Source organism: Vulpes lagopus, chromosome 3 (genome assembly GCF_018345385.1).
Source record: "Vulpes lagopus strain Blue_001 chromosome 3, ASM1834538v1, whole genome shotgun sequence".
NCBI classification, from domain to species: domain Eukaryota; kingdom Metazoa; phylum Chordata; class Mammalia; order Carnivora; family Canidae; genus Vulpes; species Vulpes lagopus.
Genome location: NC_054826.1, coordinates 14,850,095 through 14,874,419, shown reverse-complemented (window position 1 = coordinate 14,874,419; position 24,325 = coordinate 14,850,095). Strand labels below are relative to the sequence as shown.

Below are 24,325 nucleotides of genomic sequence, written 5' to 3'. Positions count from 1 at the left end.
CAGGAGGACCCTCCAAACTCCCATCAGGAGCCTCTTCTTTACCAGGGTAATTGCTAGGAAAATCATCTTTTCCTTGTCATTTAAATAATGACGCCTCTTAGGAAACACGGATTCTTGGGATGGTATTTAAAGGAGTGTAGTGTGTGTGTTGGTTCTTTCACAGATAAAGTTACTTTTAAATTTAAAAAATGACATAATTTTAAGAAGTTAGAATTGTAAGTGGTTCCATTTTACCTGAAGGAGCTTCCTGATGCATTCGTGGTGGCTGTTCTTGGCTGCCAGGTGCAAAGCACTGTGTCCTAAATGGATTAAAAAAAAATTTTTTTTTTGAAAGAAAGGCCACACATTTTAAATCCCTTTCTTATCTCTGCAACGAGGGCAACTATGAGGAAATAAACTTCTCCAACAAAGATGGAATTGTTACTCTCGAGGGTACGGCCTCAGCTTCTTATCTGTAAAGTTCACTGACACAGAGCATCCTGCCCACGGGATAATATTCAGGGTCTACTTCAGGTGTCGTTCTCTTGGGGTGCCATTAACCTCTGGGCTAGAAGCTTGCGGGCGACTCACCATATGCAGCTCAGCTCTGCTTTCAGCTGTCAGCATGTATGCCAAATGTCCCGCGTCCACATCAGCCACACCGGGCTACAACTACCACAGGCCTAGGAACCCAAGAGAGGCCGCCTGTACGCCAGCCAAGAACATTCTAAACACCCACACACTTAAATCCCTATTTTTGACCTTTTATTTCCCTCTCCTCCAAATGTCTTCCAGTCCCTGCACGGAAATTACCTGGAGTTTTCAGATACTCAAAATCCTTACGTGGAAGAAGGAAAAGAGTTGTAAAAACAGTGATACGCTATCAAAGGAGTATTTCTTCACGTTCCCTTCAAAGAACAGGACTCCAATATGAAGTACTCTGCTGTCTCAAGGGTCAGCTTTAGGAAATCCTCATGCCATACTCAACTCTCTCCACTGTCCACTGGGCTTCGGGAATTTCTGTGGAAGAGGGGCTTGGGGCCAGCCTCCGGGCAGAGGGTAGGCTCCTTCCGAAGCCCCTTCACAGCTACTCTGCCCTGAGCCTGGACTCTTCCTCCAGGATCACCACCTGCCTTACTCTCACCTCAGATGCTGCTGACAGAGTGCTTTTGAATGAGGTCTTCCCTGACCTCTCCTTTTAAAATTCCCATTCCTCCACCAACCTTTTAATCATGACTCCCTGCTTCATTACTGCTCTTCTTAGCACTGAGCACTTCTCGCACCCCCTTCCCTCCCCTCTACACACACACACACACACATTTATGTGCACTATTTTTCTCTCCCCACTAGAATACGAGCTCATGGAGGACAGAAGTTCTGCTTCGTGCCCTGCTGTGTCTCTAGTTCAGCACTGATGACACATAGTAGGTTCTTAATACACATCCGTTAATTTGAATTGAAAGAGTATGCTCATCCCAAATGTCTGAGGAGAACGTTCTGGGGGGAAGAAACCAAAGTTACCACTGCTAGCCAACCCAGCACACATAGTAAACTCTCAAATCCTCCATTTCCCAAACTTTTTGGCCAAGATATATCCAATGTAACATCTGTAAACAACCCATACTTTGGGACATGCTTCAAGCATGGTTTCTCTGCCTCAGCGCTATTGATATTTTAAGCTGTGTTGAGGGGAGGGGGGGTTGTCCTATGCATTTTAGGGTGTTAAGCAGTACCTCTGACCACCACCCATTATATGTCCATTTGTGACGATCAGATGTCTCCAGACATTGCCAGATATCCGCTGGGGGCAAAATCACCCCCAGTGAGAACGCTGGCTTACAGAAAACAATTTCTTTTACATGGTGGTCCAGTCTCCAAATATCATTTCTCCTTTTTGAAATAGTCTTCACTCTGTAACACTGACTGGAAATCTTTTTTTTTTTAAAAGATTTTATTTATTTGAGAGAGTGTGTGCGTACTAGTAGTGAGGAGGGGTGGAGGGAGAGGGAGAAGCAGACTCCCCGCTGAGCAGGGAGCCTGAGCATGGTTCCATACCAGCCCCTGGAGATCATGACCTGAGCCAAAGGCAGTTGCTTAACCAACTGAGCCACCCAGGCAATCCCTGACTGGAAATCTTTAATTATTAGAGAATCACACTGCTAGGAAAATACATATTTAAAAATTAGAGGGTTTTAGGATGCCAGTGAGCTGCACAAAAGCACATGTGAGGTCAGAAGATAAGATTCTTTCTTTTCTGAGACCAGCTGTACTGCAAGATTTTAAGGGCATGCCTGAGGAGGGGTTGTTTAGGTTGAGCAGAATGCTGAGAGGCAGGAATCCCTCCAACCCCTCCCAAACAGATGAGGATGAGGAAGGAACTGACACCCTTGGAAGTAGGAAGACAAACATCTTCTCCTCCTCTTCCTCCTTTTACTGCATGAGGCCCCCACCTGCCAGGATGTATACTGCCGTCGTAGTAGGAGTTCCGTTACAGCACGCATTAAATACTGTGGCTAGCCTGGCCCCCAACCATCTGTACCCGCGTTTCTAAGGACAAACACATTCTGAATCTTAAACAAATGCCTTACAGATGAACTTTTGGAAGCCATCCTGATTGTAAGTAGAAGACTGTTTATGTCATGCATGCAGTGCATTAACTTTTGTCTATGTCATGGACCATCTAAGCTGTTCTACATAAAGAGCACCCATTGGAAAAAGACACAATTCTCCAGAGACAAGATGGTAGGGAGGTTTAAACAACTCAGCGTAAAATAAACAACAAAGCTTCATTTCACTCCAAGTGTTCTAGTCATACCTGGAAGTAAGTGCTGTGCTTCTAAAGAAACACAATTCTTTTATTCCTTGGCCCTGTGCTACGTTTTCCTAAACTGGGAGCACAACGGTATTTTCAATTAAAATAGTCTCAAAGTCCAAATAATACATCATTCCCTGGACATTACACTGAAGCGAGATGTCTCTCACTGCTAAGGTTAAAACAAAATTCTCTTCCCAAATGTAAAATATGCTGGAGAAAATACATTATATTAATGTCAGAATCCCAGTGTAATGAGACAGTGTATAAGTCTGGCCCCCATTCACTGCAGATCTGTCTGGAATATCAGGAAACAATTTCCCAAAAGTGAATAACATGGCAACCTTAATTCAAGTGCATTCCAGAAGAACTTTGTAAGTAAAAAGACCAGTGTTATTTATAGAGTTGTGGGATATTACAGTTAGTATAATAATCCTATTAATGAAAGGTAGTCTAAAAACGGATGGCCCAGGGGCACCTGGCTAGCTCAGTCGGTAGAGCGGGCAACTCTTGATCTTGGGGTCATGAGTTTCAAGTCCCACGCTGGATGGAGAGATGACTTTAAAAAAAAAAAAAAAAAGTAAAAAGAATGGCCCAGCCATTCTAGCCTTGGAACACTTTCTCCCCAACTACCTCAGACAATAACCATTTATTCAATTATTTAAGATCACTGGAGAAAATGGAGAAGAATTAACTAATAGCAAAATTGTTGATGTACTCTTCAAGTATATGTGGAAAATGTTGAAACTAATGAAGTCAGAAGATACAGACAGGGCTAAGAAATACCAAAGGCCAAAGTCTGAAAACTCACAGTTTTAGATAATACAGAAACATTTAGAAAAATAAAGAGAATATTCAGCTAGGTAAGATTTAAAATATATTCTTAGAGGGATCCCTGGGTGGCTCAGCAGTTTAGAGCTTGCCTTGGCCCAGTGCGTGATCCTGGAATCCTGGGATTGAGTCCCACATCAGGCTCCCTGCATGGAGCCTGCTTCTCCCTCTGCCTGTGTCTCTGCCTCTCTCTCTCTCTGTGTCTCTCATGAATAAATAAATAAATAAATCTTTAAAAATAAATAAATAAAACATTTTTTTAGAAATCAGTTTCAGAATGCTGACTATATTTAAACAATAAAAGTATAATTTGGTTCTTATTTACAATTTTAAATATATTCAAACATCATTATTCTTAGTAATCCTCATCTTGTCATCAAATTTTCATCACTAAAGCACAAGGCTGTTGACTTTGTTATATCCCCAGTATCTGAGGATCTGAGTATGAAAAACGTATTTATAACCACTATTTTTACTATTAGTTATGGAATTACCCCTTAATCTCCCCAGTGTAGATGTGTATTGTGCTCTATACAGAATTAAAAGAGTTTGCGTGTGAAGTATTTCATGGCCAGGTTATGCCAATGGTTGTATATGGTCGACCCTCTGACTGCTCATACACAAGGCAATAGCAGGTAAAGTTTCACAAATCATACAATTGTTGTTTTTCTTTATCCCAAATGAAAATATGAAATACACTTTATTGGCTATACTTTGCAGTTACAGTTTAAATGACCTATTCTCTAACATGCCTGAGTTTTAAGGTGAATATTACCTTTTGTGTCTTTACATGGTATCAAATTTGAGTGGAATTAGGGGGCATAATGGCATGAAGTCCACCTGGAAATTAAAACAAAAACTAAAAAAAAAAATTTTTTTAAATTAATTTAAAAAAATAAAACAAAAACGAAACCAGCCTTTGGAAACCCTACAGAAAAGTAAGGGTTCTCAAGCATTCTGCCTTCTGAGAACTATGCATTCTGATGTCTCCATACCTCACTCAATTCTCACTCTCTTAAGTTTCCCTTCTTCTAAGAGAACAGATGTTTTATTTTGAAGGTTAAGTATGCAAAGGGATCAGAGAAAATTTAAGATATGGGTATAAGATACAGAGTACACATTATCATCCAATCTCTGTCTCTACCTCATTGTGTAACAAAACCTTCGATATTTTTCAGTGGACAAATTGCTGCCCAGAACTCCCAGCTTCCCATAAAGCCAAGTGTGGCCACAGATAACACCCTGTCCAGTGAGATCTGTGTGTCATTCATGGGCTGTGCTTGCCCTGTCCCTTGCTGCTGGGGGGATGCAGTGTCAGGGAAAGACATCTTGGGCTACTAGGACCACAGCAACACCCCGAATGACAGAGCAACAGGGGTCTGAATCCCTCATGGGGTGGAGCCGAGCTGCCATACCAACTGAGACTTTCAACTGAAAGAGAGAAAATTCTATTTGTTTAAGCCACTCTTACTTCTATATCCTGTCACAGTGCATCAGATGTATATGCTCACTAAGAAAGGATGTCTGAAAGCTAATGCTTCAGAGAAGCACTGATAACAAACAAGATTCTTTGGTCTTCAATCTCCTGTTCATGCTTCTGTTCAATCCCATCTCATAATCCAGGGTGCTAAATGCAGGCACCACCTCTCCCCACCCTCAAAAAAACTCTAGGAGTCAACATTACTATTTATCTGGGAAAAGTTTTTTCTAAAGAAACAGAGCAACGCCTGGGTGGCTCAGTGGTTGAGTGTTTGCCTTCGGCTAAGGGCGTCATCCCAGAGTCCCGGAATCGAGTCCCACATCAGGATCCCTGCATGGAGCCTGCTTCTCCCTCTGCCTGTGTCTCTGCCTCTTTGTGTGTCTCTCATGAATAAATAAATAAAATCTTGAAAAAAAAAAAAAAAGAGACAGAAATGCCGATCCTGACATCAGTGAAGAACAAGAGCAAACAAAATAAAAGATGATAGAAAAATAATGGAGGTCTAGTTCCAAGCTGGTGCAGTGAGCTTAGGAGTTGACTTGCTCACGTGACCACTACATACCTGTGTGGCGGTAACTAGCAAACAAGCAAGTAAAGAATAGGGGGCAACCCCCAAAACCAAAACTGTAAGTCATAAGCTTCTACCAGTCTTTGGGTTTTCTTTTTCTGAATTGTACAATGAGAGCTGGCTTGGCTATTATAAATCAATCAATCAATCAATCAATCCTTTTCAAAAGCCTCATGTGTAAAAGATAATAAAGGTAATAAGGGTGAAGTAGCAATAATCATGATCATCTAGGAGCCAAACACAGGGATCCCTCATGGTACCCTGGGCACTGAGGTGCCCATACTGACCATCTCAGTGAAACCTCAAAGGCCAATCACCTAAAATGATGTGACTGCTGTTATACTGGAACCATATTCGAGGCCTTATGCTTCTTTTTTTTGAGGCCTTATGCTTCTGACAGTGCTTTGCTCACAAGATCGCTTGCAGAGCATCCATAAAAATTCTCTGGTCAGACTTCCAAACATTTAATGTGGAAAGACAATTGTTAAAAAAAAAAAAATAGACGCTAAAAACCCTTTGCTTCTTAAAACTCCTTTTTATATCTAGTCACCAGTTTAAAAAGTAGGAAATTATACCAGTTTGACCATCCGATAGTCTTGATGGGTAAAACTAATAAAAAGGGCCAGTGTAGTCTATTTTGAAAGCAAGTTTTTTCCTAGACATTCTACAGGGCAGTATGATTTATGGTAACAGATTTCTGTACCAGTTCTCAGTGGGTGTTTCGATTGAAGATGGCCATTTCTAGGTAATAACGTGGCAATATTTAAGTAGGTTCACTGAAAAGACAATACCTCTAAAAGCTGAGCCATTTAATTCATCCCTGAATCACCATAAAAGGGACTAATGATAGTCACCGAGGCACTGTGACTAATGGGTTGTGCTGTGTCTTCTTGAGAGAGAAAGATGGGGGTTGGTGATACAGCAACAGGAAGGACACAGACCTGGGCAGTAAAAGCCATCATGTTTACCTTATTTGCTGTGAACAAAGTTTGAGAAGTGTTGTTCTAGATAACAGAACCAACATTTCATTTCCATGCACGTTTTCCTTGAGACTTTTTCCTTCTTTTGTTCCTACATTCTGTCTGTATGTTTTCAAGAAATCACAAGAAGTCAGTGAGTGCCTCATTCAGACAAAAGTAAAACAACAGGCCCAAAGACTGATGCGCCACCCTTACTCCTAACAATGTTAGGGGAGGGGGAAGTGACTGGCAGCTCTGAGACATTTTTACCTTATCGAATGTTTGGACAATGTTCTGGGCCCAAGTGCTGTGGAGTCCACCAATTTCAATCAGGGTTTAAAAAAAAAACAACAACAAAAAACAGACTGAGCAGTTCCCACTGACTGGCACAGAGAAGCAGCCAGGATGAGTCTGCAGTGGTTCCTCTGGTGCTGCTTCTTGGAGCACAGTGTCATCTCAGTCGGCCAGGCAGTGGGTGCTACACTGGGGTGTCCAGGTCTCAAGGTCCCACACTTCATCAGACTCTTAAAAACTGAATTAGGCTCTGATAGGAAATACAGACCACCCAATGTGCTATATGGCACAAAAATCTTAAGAGTTATAAGTGTTGGAAACAATACTGGTGGAATGTTTTTTTAAAAAAAGCAGCATGTAGAGTTTATTATATAATGTGAACTTGATTATGTAAAAATGTGCCAGGAAAAGTTTGGTAGGAACTAGAACAAAATAGTAAAACTTTCCTCTTCTTGTTAAGAGTAGAGGCACTGGTAGGGGCACCTGGGTGGCTCAGTTGGTTAAGCACCTGACTCTTGGTTTCAACTCAGGTCCTGATTTCAGGGTCCTAGGACTGAGCCCCATAGTGGGCTCCACACTCAGTAAGGAAATCTGTTTGAGGATTTTCTCCCTCTCCCTCTGCCCCTCCCTGTGCTTGCAGTCTCTCTAAAATAAATAAATAAAATCTTAAAAAAAAAAAGAGCAGAAGCACTGGTTAACTTCTTTATAGTTTTCTGTATTTCACTCATTTTCTACAATGAGCATGAGGGAAATAGTTTTCCCTACAATAAAAAGAGGGGAAGAAATGTTTGGTTATGATAGATAACTGGACTCCTGACTAATCTACTTATTATTTTAAAGATTTGTTTATTTATTTGAGAGTGAGCGAGTGCAGGTGCGACAGTGGGAGGGGGAGGAGGGAGTGTACAGAGGGAGGAGGAGAATCTTAAGCAGACTCTGTACTGAGTGTAGAGCCCAATATGGGGCTTGATCTCACAATCCCGAGGTCACAACCTGAGCTGAAGCCAAGATCTGTACGCTTAGCTGACTCTACCACCAGCGCGCCCCAGACTAATCTATTTCTTAACATTAAAGGCAATGAAATAGAGATGCATGGGTGGCTCAGCGGCTGAGCATCTTCCTTTGGCTCAGGGTACAATCCCGATCCAAGGATGGAGTCCCGCATTGGGCTCCCTACAGGGAGCCTGCTTCTCCCTCTATGTCTCTGACTCTCTTTGACTCTCTCGTGAATAAGTAAAATCTTACAAAAAAAAGCAAAGGCAATGAAATAAATCTGTATTATAGCTCTAATTTATTCACTCTAAACTAATTCCTTTAGCTTAGGATTTCTTAGAAAACTCCATCTACTTAGACGACACACTTCTCATCAAGGGTACTTTAGCCAATCGTCCTGCCCTTGCATATAGGTGGCATGACTTGTAAGGTAATAACAGTAAACTTTAAAAACAAACAAAACAACTAGGTCTTGGATGAGCTTAATCAGTGCAACATAAATTATTTCCCTTAAGGTGGTCACTTCAGGAAACCATTCATTCGGGATCCCTGGGTGGCGCAGCGGTTTGGCGCCTGCCTTTGGCCCAGGGCGCGATCCTGGAGACCCGGGATCGAATCCCATGTTGGGCTCCCGGTGCATGGAGCCTGCTTCTCCCTCTGCCTTTATCTCTGCCTTGTCTCTGCCTCTCTCTATATATATGACTATCATAAATAAATAATTAAAAAAAAAAAAAGAAAAAAAAAAGGAAACCATTCATTCTTCCACTGGTATTGACATTTCTCAAAGTATTTTTTTTGGAGCTTTCTATGGTGCCGCTCAGGAAAAGCATTCTGTTACTACAATCATTCCCTATTTTTGACCAAAAATGGTTTTTACCAGTTTGATACCTCACTTACCTGACTTGACTTCAAGTGGCTTTTAGCCTGTCCTAAAAAACAAATCTATTCTCAAAAGATAAAGATCCCCCTAATACTGAGATTAAAAAAAATGCCCACAGACTTTTTGAAAATAACTCTGAAACAAAGTCTTCCTATCATTTTTTGAGTAATAAGAGCATTCTCATAATACCTAACTGACCTGCCCCCCGCCCCCACGATGACTACCCTGAGGTGGCCAGAAAGCCTAGATAGTCTATGGAAATAGACTGATTTCATATTCCAGTAAAAACGAACAAAAGCCATTAGAAGGCATAGGTTTTTCAGTACAACAGAGAAATGAAAAGCCATCAGTAGTTGCTTTGGTCTGGCCAGCAGGAGCAGAGCCCGAGGCTGGAGACCCCAGGGGCTCTTTCCTGTAGAACAATGTTCCTAAGAGATATAACTACACTTTCTTCAATCTCCATTTGCCTTGTTCATCATTTAGCAACACTGGCTTCACATTAGAATCACCTGGGGAGCTTTATAAAAAAATACCAGGTGGCTGGCAACCTGCAGACAATGGAATCTGAATCTCAGAAGATAGATTGTGGGTATATATGTGTGGGTTGTATGTGTGTATAACGTTCATTCTTTTCCTTCCATTGCCCTCTCTCCTGGTTCCCTCTCCCTCCCTGCCCTCCCCCAGGTTCCCAAGTGACTCAGATGCACTGATGCACAATAAAGGGTAGGAACCATGGGCAGCTGGTCCAGATGAAGATCAAGGCTTCTGTCTATGGAGCACGTCTCAGCTAGCTGACAAAGCAACTCACTGCATTTCATCACTTCATACTATGATTCGTAAAAACAAAAATTAAGCAACATTGTTTGGTCCACACATACAGTCCTAGACAATAACATTTTAAAATGGGCAATAAGAAACATACAGTTTCTAATTGACCACATACAAGGTGAAAACACTGGTAAAGGCACAAGTGATAAAACCATGTGTGAGCCTAGTCATTAGAGGTGATTCTAGGTTCTTCTTTTGGCGTATCTGTAGATGGGAAATTTTCCACAGTGAGTATGTCTCACCTTTGTGATACCTACTCTTGTGTTGACCTCTTGACTTGAGATAAAGACCACATACCGGCAGTATCTTGGGCAGTCACATCCACGCCATGTGTCACCATGACCCTGAGGCATTCCACGTGCCCTTTTGTAGCAGCAAGATGAAAGCTGAAAAAGAGGTAAACACAATCGCCTTAAGCTTTATACTCTTTGGAGTTCATCTTTGTACACTTTCTCTCTCCTGAGCTCCACAACCACCCAGTGAGGAGGTAGTAATAGTAGTAACCTCATTTTAAAAATGAGGAAACTGAGGCTCCAAGTGGATCTGATAATTTGCTCATTGACACTTTTTATTAAGTAATGGAGCAGGTGATAGATCTTAGGTTTTCTTTTAAGATTTTATTTATTCCTGAGAGACACAGAGAGAGGCAGAGACATAGACAGAAGGAGAAGCAGGCTTCCTAGGAGAGCCCGATGTGGGACTCAATCCCAGCACCCTGGGATCATGACCTGAGCTAAAGGCAGACACTCAACCACTGAGCCACCCAGGTGCCCCAGATCTTGGGTTTTCCAACCTACTGATCAGGCTTGGAAAAGATTCAACTACATTGTTCATCTCTTTAAGAAACAAAGAGAATCCAGGCAGCCTGGGTGGCTCAGTGGTTTTGCGAACCCTTCAGTCCAGGTGGTGATCCTGGAGACCCGGGATCGGGTCCGGCGGGCTCCCTGCGTGGAGCCTGCTTCTCCCTCTCCCTGTGTCTCTGCGTCTCTCTTTTTGTCTCTCATGAGTAAATAAATAAAATATTAAAAACAAAAACAAAAACAAGAGAATCCAAATTAGATTCTATTTCTAAATAATAAGTAATTTATCAACTTTTTTCTGTTGTCTAGTGCTTTCACCAAAACCATTATTTTTAAGTAACATACTCTATAAAGAGAAATCTTTATAGATATAAATCAATATTGATTTTTAAAAATATTTTATTTATTCATGAGAGACACAGACAGAGACAGAGACACAGGCAGAGGGAGAAGCAGGCTCCATGCAGGGAGCCCAACATGGGACTTGATCCTTGGTCTCCAGGATCACGCCCTGGGCTGAAAGCGGCGCTAAACCGCTGAGCCACCCAGGCTGCCCTCAATATTGATTTTTGATATAAATAAAAAATGGCCATGGTTCTTGGACAACATCAGTGTCAAATCCACTGTTGTGTTGTAGCTAAATAATGGTAGTTGTACACAACTTTTGTTAGTGGCTAGTGTGTGCCAAACGTCCTATTACTTTTACACATTGTCTCTTTTCATTCTCATAGCAGCTCTTTGAGGTGAGTCCAACACTGTGTCCATTAGATGGCAGGTGTCTACTGCACACAGTTAGGTGTAAATAGCATTAAGGAAAGCCCACAATTAGACTCCAGTATTCACTTACACTTAGGAGTTCAAACTATGCTCAGCATGTATATAGACTTGCCATTAAGTGAAGGGATAACATCCAAATGCCATACCAATCATCCCTGCAGAACCCAAGGGTGAAGGGCACTTCTATAGGAAGAAGCAAAGCACAATTCCACTGGGCATTCAGGCCCAGAGGCTGAGAAGGCCAAAACCTTGGGAAGGTCTCCTTCCTATAGAGATAGGTTAATGAGCCTTGCACTTCTTCTCCTGCCTCTCTTCTATTTTGGGGAGTTACTTTCTCAGGCTATTTGCCATGTGCCATCTTAACTGTGAGCTAACACCCAGCTTGTACTTTTTCACAGGACAGGACCTATAACTGGGGGTCAGGGTCACACCCAAATAGCAAATCCAAGACCTATACCAATTCAAACCCAAGTCCTCTTGACCCCACACCTCCGCTCTGAACAACGAGGCTGAGTGAAGGCAGCCAGATCAGCAAATGAGGACACGTCAGGTCCAGCTGCAAATCAGCCATACCATAGCTATGCATCTTTGGGAAGTAAATTTAATTCTCTGAGCCTGAATTTCCTTCATTGCAAAGTGTGGGGATTGCGTCAGATGATATCTGATGTTTCCTCCAGCTCTAACAACCTTCTATTATTTTGGCTTAATTGGCTCTAATCATACCAACTATTTCTGCACTTGTGCAGCAATTTATATGTCATGTTTCCTTACAGCCAAATCTACTTTGTGGGTGATTTCGCATTACAGCCAAACTTTGATCATATGGAGTGACTTGGGAACGTGGTAACTTGTTAGCTCATAACCAGGAATTCCTGGTTAAATACAACCCAACTAAAAGAACTTCCCTAAAAGACGGTATGGCAATACCTCTGCTTTCAGCTTTGTTGGGCTAACCTAATTTCAGTAAGTAAGTCAAGTTCACCTTTTAGCAGCAAATAGTTTAACTGATCTGGCTGGAAGGTTTCTAAAATTTTTTCGGCATTAGTAACAATGTAAGTTACATAATTTAATTGCCCTTGAGGACATGAAGTCACCAGTAAGAGCCTCAAATATTGATATCTGCCTTCAAGACTATTAATCTAAGTGCTCCAGTTTATTAAGCCCTAATATTCATTAATATTTATCTTCTTTTCTTAATGTCTGTGTGTTTGCTCCTAGGATGTTCACTCTGCCATTTCCTATGACCAGGAGGGAGCTAAATCAAAACTATCTGGACAGACGGCCATGTCCTATGCTAAAGATAAAAGTACCAGGATTAGTAAGTAGTGCATGCATGTGCACATGTGCACACACACACAAACATATACATGCGTATAGATATGTGACTTGTGATTAAAGTACAATACATGTAAAGAAAACTTCAGATACCAAAATTATATAGCCTGCTAAATTTTCCACAAATGGAACATATCCACTTTATTTTCACATAAGAACATGGCCAGAGACCCAAAAGACCTCCTTCTATCACCTGCACACACTCCAGAAAGCTCTCCATGGGTCCCTTCTAGTTACTAACCACCCCAGTGTATGTGTTATCTGTATTTTTCCTACTCTGAGGCTTCTTTGAGTGTATCTGGATTGCACACTCTATTTATAGGGGGTTGAAATTGTAGACACAGATAAGGAAGCATTATTATAAGTTACAACTGTGCATTGATAGGTGGAGTCTGATGAATGCAGCATCCTAATCTATGGATATAGGGTTTCAGGATCATTCTTTAGAAGGTTAATAAGAATTGTAGCAATAATTATAACAAGGAGGTATTAGGAAATTGGGCTCAAAATCCAATCATATGATAGAAACTTTCTTAGACATTTCTTTTTAAAATAAAAGCCTTTATGTCAACCCAAATCAACCCATCTTTGATGGCTGTAACACATTTTATTGAGGGATCTGTTAATTATGGTTTCACCGCATGCTTTTTTTTTAATTTTTATTTATTTATGATAGTCACAGAGAGAGAGAGAGAGAGAGAGACAGACAGACAGACAGAGACACAGGCAGAGGGAGAAGCAGGCTCCATGCACCGGGAGCCCGACGTGGGACTTGATCCCGGGTCTCCAGGATCGCGCCCTGGGCCAAAGGCAGGCGCCAAACTGTTGCACCACCCAGGGATCCCTTTTTTTTTAAAATTTTTTTTTATGCATATGCTTTAATAAATAGTGTGTTTGTGGCTTCATTTTACCCTCTTATTACAGTTTAGATCAGGGAGTAACTTTTCCCCTCTATTCTGGGAACTTTCCATCTATTCTCCTGCAGAATATTGTGTCCTACTGAGAAAATGGAACAATGAGAGTCCTTTCACAATTTTATCCTATATATTTGACCTAACATTTTAGCACTCACCACTCTTACAGGTAAAATGAACAAAGTGCAAATAATTAGAAGTAGATTATATGACGACAAATACTCATACTTGTAATTTTATACTGCATAATGTTTTTAGCTAGTAAAATCATTCTTAATTGATGCAATTCAGTTAAATATATCATGATTTCAAGGTGTTTTATCAAAGAAAAGGGAGGAGCATGAAAAGCAGACAAGGGAAGAGTTGATCATTTTAACCAGAAATTTCTAATTCATTTTTCCAGACAGATGAGGAATTCCACTATGTATCATCATTCCAAGTATGTATTTCCAGGAAATGCAAGCGAAGCCAAGAAACACGACATGTAAGTTTGCTTTCAGGGAATATTTACTAATGCTGTGCATTATCTGTTTGCCCCTCCAGATTTTCCCTCCACCTTTATCCCCTGGGTCAGTGCCCCTGGAAGCAAACCTTTTATGGACTACATCCAATGGGCTGCTTTATCCTCTGGCTTCTGGCTGAGTTCCACCAATGGGAGAGAATTACAAGACACAGGAGGATGAGAAGAAAGAGATCAGGGCATCATCCCCTCTACTCCTTCCCTGCTAGGCCACACACTGGCTGTCTCAGCCTTCCTCTACTTCCTCTATGAAGTTCACAGCTCTGGGGGCCAGTACTGCCAAAGCTATAGCTGCAGCTCTCTCTAGGTTTTGGTAACTGCGCTCTCTGTATGTCCCTTCAGGTTGTGGGGGTGCAGGAAGAAGGGGACAGAATGTTGAAACAGATTCCCACTGTTGCTAGCCCAGGCCTGCTTTCCTAATCCTGCTGGTTTAGTTCTGACCACAGATTTGTAAATAGTTCCTCTCTTAAAGGGTCACCGATGATCCTATCTGAGGGTGCTGGTTCCTGCTGGGACCTTGTATGACACCAGTGACAAACAGGGTATTATTCTGTGTGTGATCATCCACAGGATGAACTGCTAGGGTCCTGTGGGTATTATTTAAGTATTTATTTATAAGGGCAAATTTGGGCTTTTAAAAAAAAATTCTCCCCACATGTAATTGAGTTAACCACTTAAGATATTTGGGCGCTTTGGCTAAAATGTTTTGATGAGAGAATATGCCAAATCACTTTAATTATACAGAATATGGTATGAGACTTCAAATTAGTTTTCTGATATACTGTTAGGCCAAAGTAGGAGTCGGTGTAAAAAGGTTCAAGGTTACACCCCTCAAAGCATCAGAAAAACAATGGTCCTACATGAAAGCTGCATGTAGTCTAGAATACCCCACAGTGCAATGAAGGAATGCTAAAATTCAGATTTTAAATGGGATTTGGTCTTGGAATAGGTTCTTCGGTAGAGAACTGGAAGTAAAAGAACGTTTAGTAAAATCTTCAATACCATATGCTATATTCTATATAGGTGTATAGCATACATACTATACATTACTCTATACAACATATACTAACGATATACACTATTAAAAAATAATCTGTAGGTTATTAGATCTTAGAAAGAGGAAATATAACCATCAAGACATGTAAGGGACGTCTGGGTGGCTCAGTGGTTGAGCATCTGCCTTTGGCTCAGGTCATGATCCTGAGGTCGTGGGATCGGGTCCCACATCGGGATCCCTGCATGGAGCCTGCTTCTCCCTCTGCCTAGAGTAAATAAATAATATAAAAAAAAAAAAAAAGACATGTAGTTATTTTGGTATCTACTGACCACTCTGATTAGTTCCTTAAAATAACCTATCTTTTATCTAATAACATATCATTGCCATAGAATTTGTCAGAAAATCATTTTACTAACCAACTTGGGACATAGGATCTATAGCCTGAGTTTGCTAAACCAATTACTACATAAAGAAAACCCAAATGGTCAGTGTACTATTTATTTTTTCTGAAGATTTTATTTATTTATTCATGAGAGAGAGAGAGGCAGAGACACGGGCAGAAGGAGAAGCAGGCTCCATGCAGGGAGCCCGATGTGGGACTCGATCCTGGGACCCCAGGATCATGCCCTGGGCTGAAGGCAGGGGCCAAACTGCTGAGCTACCCCAAGGATCCCCAGTCAGTGTACTATTTAGCTTTTTTTTTAAATTTTTAATTTTTATTAGTATTCCCTATGCCCTACACAGGGCTCAAACTTCTGGCCTTCACCAAGATCAAGAGTCACTTGCTCTACCAACTATGCTAGCCACGTGCCCTAGCTTTGTTTTGTTTTTATGCAAGCTGTACAAATGTGAAAGAAATAAGGCACAGATCAGACAATGACATGATTCTGGCAGCAACTCCCCAACAACCCATCTCTTTTATATACACAGTACCACTAAGAACTAGTTGCCGTACACTTGAACGGCCACCAACTACCAACAGAAAGAGCTGCGTCATTGTGTTAATCCTCCTTAAAGAGAAAGAGGCTGGAAGATAGAGCCTGTCTTCTTTCTCTCATTCCTCCATCCCTAGAAAGAACTTCTTAATCAGGAGTGGAGTAAACGTCATTGTACAGCAGGGCAAGATGGGAAAATGACTTTGTTGTTATTGGTGTGTGTGTGTGTGTGTGTATTTAATTTGGACAACCAGTCATTTTAAGGTTTTAACTTCAGAAATTCCTAGTAGCTATAATTTTGAAAATTAAAACATCTGACATTATAGCTTTACTAAAGCTTAGAGGAACAATAAATATATGGAGTCAGATGAGAAAGTCTAACAAGAAATGTGATATTGGGGAGGGAAGACCTGTAATATTTAAGGGCTCAGACTGGATTTCAATCTGTGCTTTGCCATTTATTAGTGTGTGATCTTGCGCAAGAGGTCTCTGTATCTCCATTTTCACATCTGTAAAATGGGCTCTGAGGAATAAGTGACTTATATTTAAGAGCACTTAGCAAAATGTGAAGCACATGGTAAATGGACCCCCCATCTCCCCCCAAAGCCACCAATTGTTACAGATTTACCATCAAAAGGCAGGGCTGAGTCCAGGATGTGTTGCTCAATAAAAGGATTTGTTTCAATCTTCAGAAAAGATAGGCTAGAAGAAGTTAAATCAGAACCATCGCTGCTTAGGAAATGAAGAAGGAAAGGGAAAGAATATTACTACATGCATCTCCACTGAATGGAAACTAAGAACAAAGTTGGGGATGACAAAAAAGCCATCCAAGACCAGCTTTGTCTGAAGCTCACACTTGAGCTGCTAACATTCTGGCACCTTTCACGGAAGTGATAATCCTCAAAGCAGGATTTGGCAGCAGCGAGTCATTAGCATTTAGCCTCTGAATGTGAACAAAAAGCAGGGCCAACTTTTAATAAGATACTCAAGTGGGAAGTTGGGTTCAGTTGGGTGGAAAAACAAGATTAGTCACTGGCAGATCCTGGATTTGTAAATGACAGTGAATAGGTTTCTTTTCTTATCCAGTGGGGTGTCCTCAGTAGTGGCCATCCAAGTGACTGGCGGGTTGGGGGTCATCCCATCTGGATTGCAGGTGGGCATCTAGGGGTTACTACCACAGGCTTAGGGAGCAGATGGTGCCCCTGGTCAACACACCACTAACAAAGAACATGATTGGTGGCTCTAATGTCCTGTGTCCCGGATGGCTGGTAAAGGAAAACACCTCTAAAAAGAGTTGGCAGATCTGGGTGAGAATAGGTGAAGTCATATAGGTTGATTAACACCATCTTCTCACCTCAAAACAGTCTTGACAATGTTTACTCTAGGGCACTAAAGCTAACCCAAGTATGGGATAGTTTTCTTATTTCTATAGTTGTATATTTTTGTAAGTATTGCTATAGCTAAATATATCAATTTGCTCATATATTTATACTACGATACCAGAGTATTTACATGCCAGACACTGTTCTAAGCCCTGAGAAACAATGAAACAAAGCCCTCCTAGATATTGGCTTTAGTAGGAAGTCTAAAGCTAAACCAGTGGTTCTTAACTAGGGGTGCTTTTGCCCCACCGAAGGGGCATTGGGCAATAGCTGGAGATATTTTCGATTGTTCATGGGGCAGGGGGTAGATATGGGCAGATTCTACTAGCATCTAATGTGTAAAGAGGCCAGAGATGCTACTAAACATCCTACAGGGCACAGGACAGTTCCCCAAGATGATCATCTAGTCCAAAATGTCTATACTGTCATGTCAAAATGTCCATAGTGCTCAGGTTGAGAAACTCCGATTAACCATTAAAAATGAATGTATAATGCTAAAATATAAAACTCTATTAAAACAAATTAAAAGACTGAGAAAACATGAGATTTTAATCTTTTTATTGAGTTATAATTCATATGCCATGAAATTCACCATTTTAGAATGTACAATTCAGTTCTTTTCAGTATATTCACAAAGTTGTGCAACCAACAGCACTATCTAATTTCAGAACATTTCCACTGCCCTAAAAAAAATCCATTCGGAGTCAGTTACTTCCTATTCCCATGTGTCCCCCCCCCCACCTAGCCATCACTAACCTACTCTCTGGCTTTATGGATTTGCCTATTCTGGACATTTCACAAAGACAGCGTCATATACGATATGTGGTCTTTTGTGTCTAGCTTCTTTCATTTGACATGTTTTCAAGGTTCATCCATTGTAGCATTAATTTGTCCTTCATTCCTTCCTTAAAAATATTCCATTATATGGATAGATCACATTTTCTTTATTCGTTAATTATGGACATTTGGGTTTTTTATATTTTTTTTACCATGAATCATGCTGCTAGAACATTCATGTGCAAGTGTTTGTGTGGACATCAGCTTTTAATTCTAGTGGGTATATACCTAGGAGTGGAACTGCTGGGTCAGTGGCACCCACGCCGAACTCTCCGAGGAGCCCCTGAGCTAGCTTCTACAGCAGCAGCCCCATTTCACCATGCCAGCATTAATACATGAGGGCTCCAATCTTCCCACGTTCTAGCCAAGACTTGCTATTGCCTGGCAAATTTTAATTTAAGAGATGAGAATTTAATTACAACCTAAATTTTCCAGGGAAGCAACATTTAAATCTTTCTCAATGAACCCTTTGAAGTAGTTTTTTCCGTTAATTATCAGCTGAAATTTCCCCTTAGAGGAATATAAAAGAGTGAATGCAAAACAAATTTGGGTTATCCTTTGGCTTTGTCTCCACGTGACCTTTCCTTTTAAAGACAAGAGATGTCATTCAAGAGTCTATACAGCAGTGAGTCTTTGTTGGCCTGTTTCTTTTCAGACCAGTCAGGAATTCAGGGGAGGAGGGCAGGACATAAAGGTCCTTCACCCACTCCTCTGACCCCCAGCCCGGTGACAGGCACACTCGTCACCGGCCGGGGATGCAGCAGGGGAGGCTCACCAGATTCCAGTGCAGCGAAGTGACAGCTCTTCAACAGCCCAAGCCTGGGGACACAAGTCTTCGGTCCCCGCCCCACACCTACTGAATCCGAAGCTGTGTTGTACAAGGTCCCTGATGCAGGTGCACATGCAGCCCTGCTGTCAGCGGAGGACAAGGTCAGAACCTCACGCCATCGCTTTTGCCAACGCGCCCACTGTTTCAAAGTTCTTGCAAAGACCTTGGCTTCGAGAATGATCTCGTGGACACGTTCCACAAAAAAAGGCATCTACGCCTTTTCTAAGTTTCAGTATCATAGGGAATGTTTAGCTTTGCTTATAAAAACTCAGCTGGGCCCTTCCACAGGCAAGTAACTAAACAGGAGCACAAACAGAGCAGCCTGAAGGCTGACATCATGCGACTTTGATCCCTTTGCTGCTTATTGATATTAGGGGTTTCTCTGCTTTTGTCACTTGGAAAGCACCCAAGGTTTCTGTGCGGAAGAGCTTGGTGACTCCCGCATCTCCTGCCCTATCCCTCGGGCGCCTGTCCCTCCCCACAAGCTGGGCTTTAAAGCTACAGCCCCTCCGGATGAGCTCAGCTTTAACGCTACAGCCCCGCCCGCCTGCAGCAGGGGTAACTGTCACCATCCCCACTTTCCCGAGAAGAAGGAAACTGAGGCAGGGCAGAGTGCGGGGACTTGCCCAAAGTCCCAGGACCAACGCCCCGAGGCACTCGGCCTGCACAGCCGGCCCTGTCACCGCGCTGAGAAGTTGCACTATTTGTTTAGTCACCTGCAAACCGGGAAACGCGATGGAGCCTACTGGCTGTGCTTTTTGACAAAGCCATTTTTTTTTTTTAATGGAAGTGTTTGGCCCCAAACGCAAATATAGGCTTCTCAGTGGGGCAGATCTGGGCTGCCAGGGCTCCCCGAGGGGTAGGAATGTGAGCTCAGGCTGAAGCAGACACAGCCCGCAGCAAAGGTCCCTGGCCTGCGAACCTTCCCGAAATAAACGCCTCGGGAGGAGGCTGGAATAGTTCTCAAGGCTCTTAACCCAAAGGGGATTGGAGCTGTTGCTATTCCGAAGCCCGTGAGTGATGGCCTGGAAAGTTCCTTCTATCTTTCAGAGTAATAAACAATTCTGGTTTCTGCCAGCTGAAACATATATTTTGGAGGAAATACAAACTCACAAGGCTCCTTTGAGAAAGATTTTTTTTTTTCCAGCATATTCATTCACAGAAAATTTCTCCCAAACCAAACTGCTGCCCTTCCCTAAATCCCAGCGCTCAATCCCAAAGGGGCTGGCAGGGGGAGGTCAAGAATGCAACAGGCTGGCCACCTCATTCGGACCTCCCATTCCTCCCACAGCTTCTGCAACCAATTTTCACTCCTCAAATCAAGCAAACCACCATGCCCACACAAAGAAATGACCACACATCAAACCTTACCAGCACTAGCCACACCCAAAGTCCCAGAGTGTTGGAAGGTTCCAGAAGAATAGGCCGATCCAATGTCCTCATTTCACAGATGAAGACACTGAAGCTCAGACAGGTTAGTAAATATGTAAAAGAGCAGGACTCGAATTCACTGCCTTGGCTCTAAGAGCAGTTTCTCCCAAACAAATCCATATCCCTTCTTTTCTTTTAAAACCCTTTATTTCCCAGAGAGGATGGGTCACTATGGTCAGTGAGATTCCAAAATATTTCACGATAATAATAACCAACTTTCCGTAATCCCTGGAGAGCATCAGCATCTCCCTAACACCTCAAATCACCTATCCTTTAATTGCATTCTTTTGGTAAGACCTATTTCTGGAAGGGGAAAAAATGGATACTAAATCATATTAAATGAAGGAAGCTAGGTATTCAGAATTAGGATTTCAACCCAAGTCCTTCCCATGACCCACCAGGCTTTGCATGAAGAGGCCTGGTTTCCATTTTGAGATCACCTTGTAGCTCTCTCCCTATTCCCTGGGTATATCAAACACCTTCCCAACTCAGGGCTTCACCTTGCTGTTCCCTCCCCCAGGATGATAGTTCCAGAAAAGTACATGGCTTAACCTCTCATTCCATTCAGCAACCTCCTCCAATGAAGGGGTCTGCTCGGAGAGACCCTCCTTTCCCAAGTTTACTCAAAAGTGGCCTCTGGCCTCTTCATTCTCTTCAACGCACTTGACATTATATTAAAGAAGCATGTGTTGTCTGCCTCAGTTGACCACACTTTCTACAAAAGCAGAGATTTTGTCTTGCCTGTTGCAATTTTCCTGGCACGTAGACATGATTTTTTTTTTTTGTTAATGTAAATCTTTAGTTTTGAATTTGCCTTTCAGTCTGAAGTTTCTGAGTTTCCTTAAACCAAGACACACACATAAACTGGCATGACCACATTTTCTTAAAACTTACATTAATAGAAGCTTGGTTTTACTCCCTAACATCGTATCGTACCATAATTCTCAAAGCATGGTCCCCAGAACAGTGGCAGCCACATCACCCAGATATATTTGTTAGAAATACAAATTCTTAGGATCCTGTCCAGACTCTGGGGTGGAGTCAGCAATGTGTTGTACCAACCTCCTTCCAGGTGATTCTGATACATATTCCATTTTTAGGATATTTGCATGGTGGGAAGAAGTATGGACTAAAAAGTCCATATTCTGGGTCTCCACTCTGCGATCCCCCGGGTATGGTGCAACAGACTGTCTCAAATTGATTGGGCTCAGTTTACTCATCTGGTTCATAGGATCAAACGAGGCTTAGCTCACACTAGATACTATGGTGGGATAATCCTTAATCCTCCAAGATCTGGATTTCCATTTCAGATTATAATCTGAGGGTCAGGAAAGCAGTACTGTCTCATAGCTTCTCGTTATAAAAGCCTTGAAAACCGGAATTCTACTCTAACCCAGAGACCAACTCTATGGGCTCAGAGACAAATCCCCACAAGCAGAGGAGTGCGGTGGTTGCGTGGCTCCCAGCCATTTCAGAAGCAGCTCTCACGGGGACTCTGTTCACTGCTTCTGTTAGGAGCTGATGTAGCAGAAAGTCTGAGGAATGCAAACACTGGTTGCCTTCTCCTGCTCGATGTTTCACATAGACGTAATGAAAGGTGATTTGGCATAAAGAAAACAGAGGGTGTAAAAATAGGATTACTGTCCTTTGAGAGCCTACGATGTGCTAACGGAATCAGCAATGCGGCTTTGGGGACAGAGCTCTCCTGGGGCCTGGGGAGGAGGAAACACTGAAATGAAAGACCACATACTCCGAGCTAAGAAACCCCATGACACTGAAGCTGAGTATTGGCTCTTTTTCTTCAAGATTGTTTGGTTTCATAAATGTGGTCTAGAAATAGCCCTTGGGCCTGATGAAATCTCCATTGGGACAAGGATTTGTTTCTTATATTCATGAAAGACCCCCAGGACTCTAGAACCTAGGGCCTAGAATGGGGGGTTATTTGCACTAAATTCCCGAAGCTTCCTGACCCACACTTTCTGCTCATAAATTATTCCAGGGTGACTGAGAGCATCATAGGAGAAAAACCTATGGGAAACTGACATGGTCTTTAAAATGGGTGAAAGAATGAGCTGTACGCTGAATGAATGACACGTATAACAGCCCCTAGTCCAGTGGTGGGTCACTCAATATTAACATGATTAATAGCAACTCCTTTCTTATTAATTGGGTAAGACTGGGCTCTAACCTTGATAGTCGAATAACAGGGATAAGAGAAGTACCTACATAACCAAGACCCAACAAATCCTGGTGGTTTAAGAGAAGCAACATCAAGAGCAAGCTCAGCCACTTTGGAAATTAGGAAAGGCTTCATAAGCCTGGGCCTTGAGTGGTACCAAGACTTGGTGGATGAGTGGTGGTGGTGGAAGGTGTAAATTTTAGCTCCCGCCCCGAGAAAGCACGGGTGTTTCTGAAGAATGGGCACATGAGAAGTGATCTTATAGGCCTCATGCTTAAGCTGCCTGGCTGCTGTCCATTTGAGAACCTCCTGCTTCAGGTGCTCGCTCTCGTGGGTTTAGGATGGGTGGAGGTCACTGCATGTGCTGACATCTATGCCCATCGGCCCTTGCTCACAGAGAACTGCATTTCCCAGGCTCTCCTGACCTCTGTGCGTGGGGAGTCCAGTCGGCGGAGGACATGGACAGCCTGCTTCAAACCTGAGCCACAGTGACCCATTTGCATGTCTGAGGTCCTTTCAATCTCAATATACTTAATGTAGCTTTGAAAAGTTCTAAACTGAAAAATCCTGTGATCCCATCAATACTTCATCAATGTTGGTTTTTTTTTTTAAAGGTTTTATTTATTTATTCATGAGAGACACCCAGAGAGAGGCAGAGGAGAAGCAGGCTCCCTGTGGGGCACCTGATGCAGGACTCAATCCTAGGACCCTGGGATCATGACCTGAGCCAAAGGCAGACTCAACCACCATCCCTGGCTTTGTTGTTTTTTTTGTTTTAAGATTTTTAAGTAACGTCTACACCCAACGTGGGACTTGACCTCAAAACTCTGTCATCAAGAGTCACATGCTCTACCAATTGAGCCAGCCAGGTGCCCCTACTGATGTAGTTTTTAATTTCCAAATCTGTTCTCATCAATTTGCACTACTGTGGTTTCAAGTCTTCCTTCTAAAGCACAATTTTGCCATAAGATCTGTTCAGCTTTAACATACAACACTATTTCTCTTTAAAGACCCTGTGTCTTATGTTACTTTAACATAATTTACCATAAGTCCAAATTTGCCATTTTATTTTGTGCACAAGCATTATGTATATGTGCATGTACATGTGTGCATGCTGGGGGGAGAAATCAATCACCATTGGCTCCCCAGGCCTTCCTCAGCCCACCTGGAACCTATCACTGGGTAAAGCCTGTTGGGAAGCTGGGAGCTAAGGAAACTGGGGTCTCACAGCGGAGTGTCAAACACAGGAGTTCTCAGTTTGGTTGACCATTTAAATCATGTGGGTGCTTTAAAAAAAAACCCAACATACCTACCCTGCACCCCACGCCAATCACCAACCACCCCACACCCCACATGCTCACATCTCTGAGCGTGACAACACCAGTATTTTCAAAGCTGTCCGGGTGATTCTAATGGGACTGCAGTTGAGAAGCACCGACCTAGCATCAGGTGGGGCCCTGACCTGGACCTCCAGTGATAAGCATTTGGAGAAGGGAAGGAAACCATAACCGTGGCGTCATCACCTTTCTTTTCAATTTGGGGTAGGCTCTATTCATGCTGTGATCAACACCTGCGCTGCCCCTCCTTGCCCCCATACCCACCCCAATATCCGCCCAATTCACTTTTCAAGACCACCTTCCGGTAGGAAGCTTTTCTTGGCTCCTCCAGTGATCCATCATCTCTCCCCAGCTGGAACTTCTTACGGTTAGTATTGTATAGTTCCACACTTAATTACCCTCCAGTGCTTTCACTGGTCTTGTCTGTT

General features: G+C 42.4%; 1 protein-coding gene across 7 annotated transcripts in view; it reads right to left on the bottom strand.

Moving 5' to 3' along the window:
* Window positions 1-24,325, bottom strand: part of RAI14 (retinoic acid induced 14) — a 136,573-nt gene that overhangs the window by 23,678 nt on the left and 88,570 nt on the right. For all 7 annotated transcript variants that reach the window (XM_041747707.1, XM_041747706.1, XM_041747705.1 and 4 more), the window contains 2 exons: window positions 9,922-10,010; window positions 235-299 (listed from right to left, as the gene is read on the bottom strand). In XM_041747707.1, coding sequence (XP_041603641.1) covers window positions 235-299; window positions 9,922-10,010 — 154 coding nt within the window. The remainder of the gene's footprint in view (window positions 1-234; window positions 300-9,921; window positions 10,011-24,325) is intronic.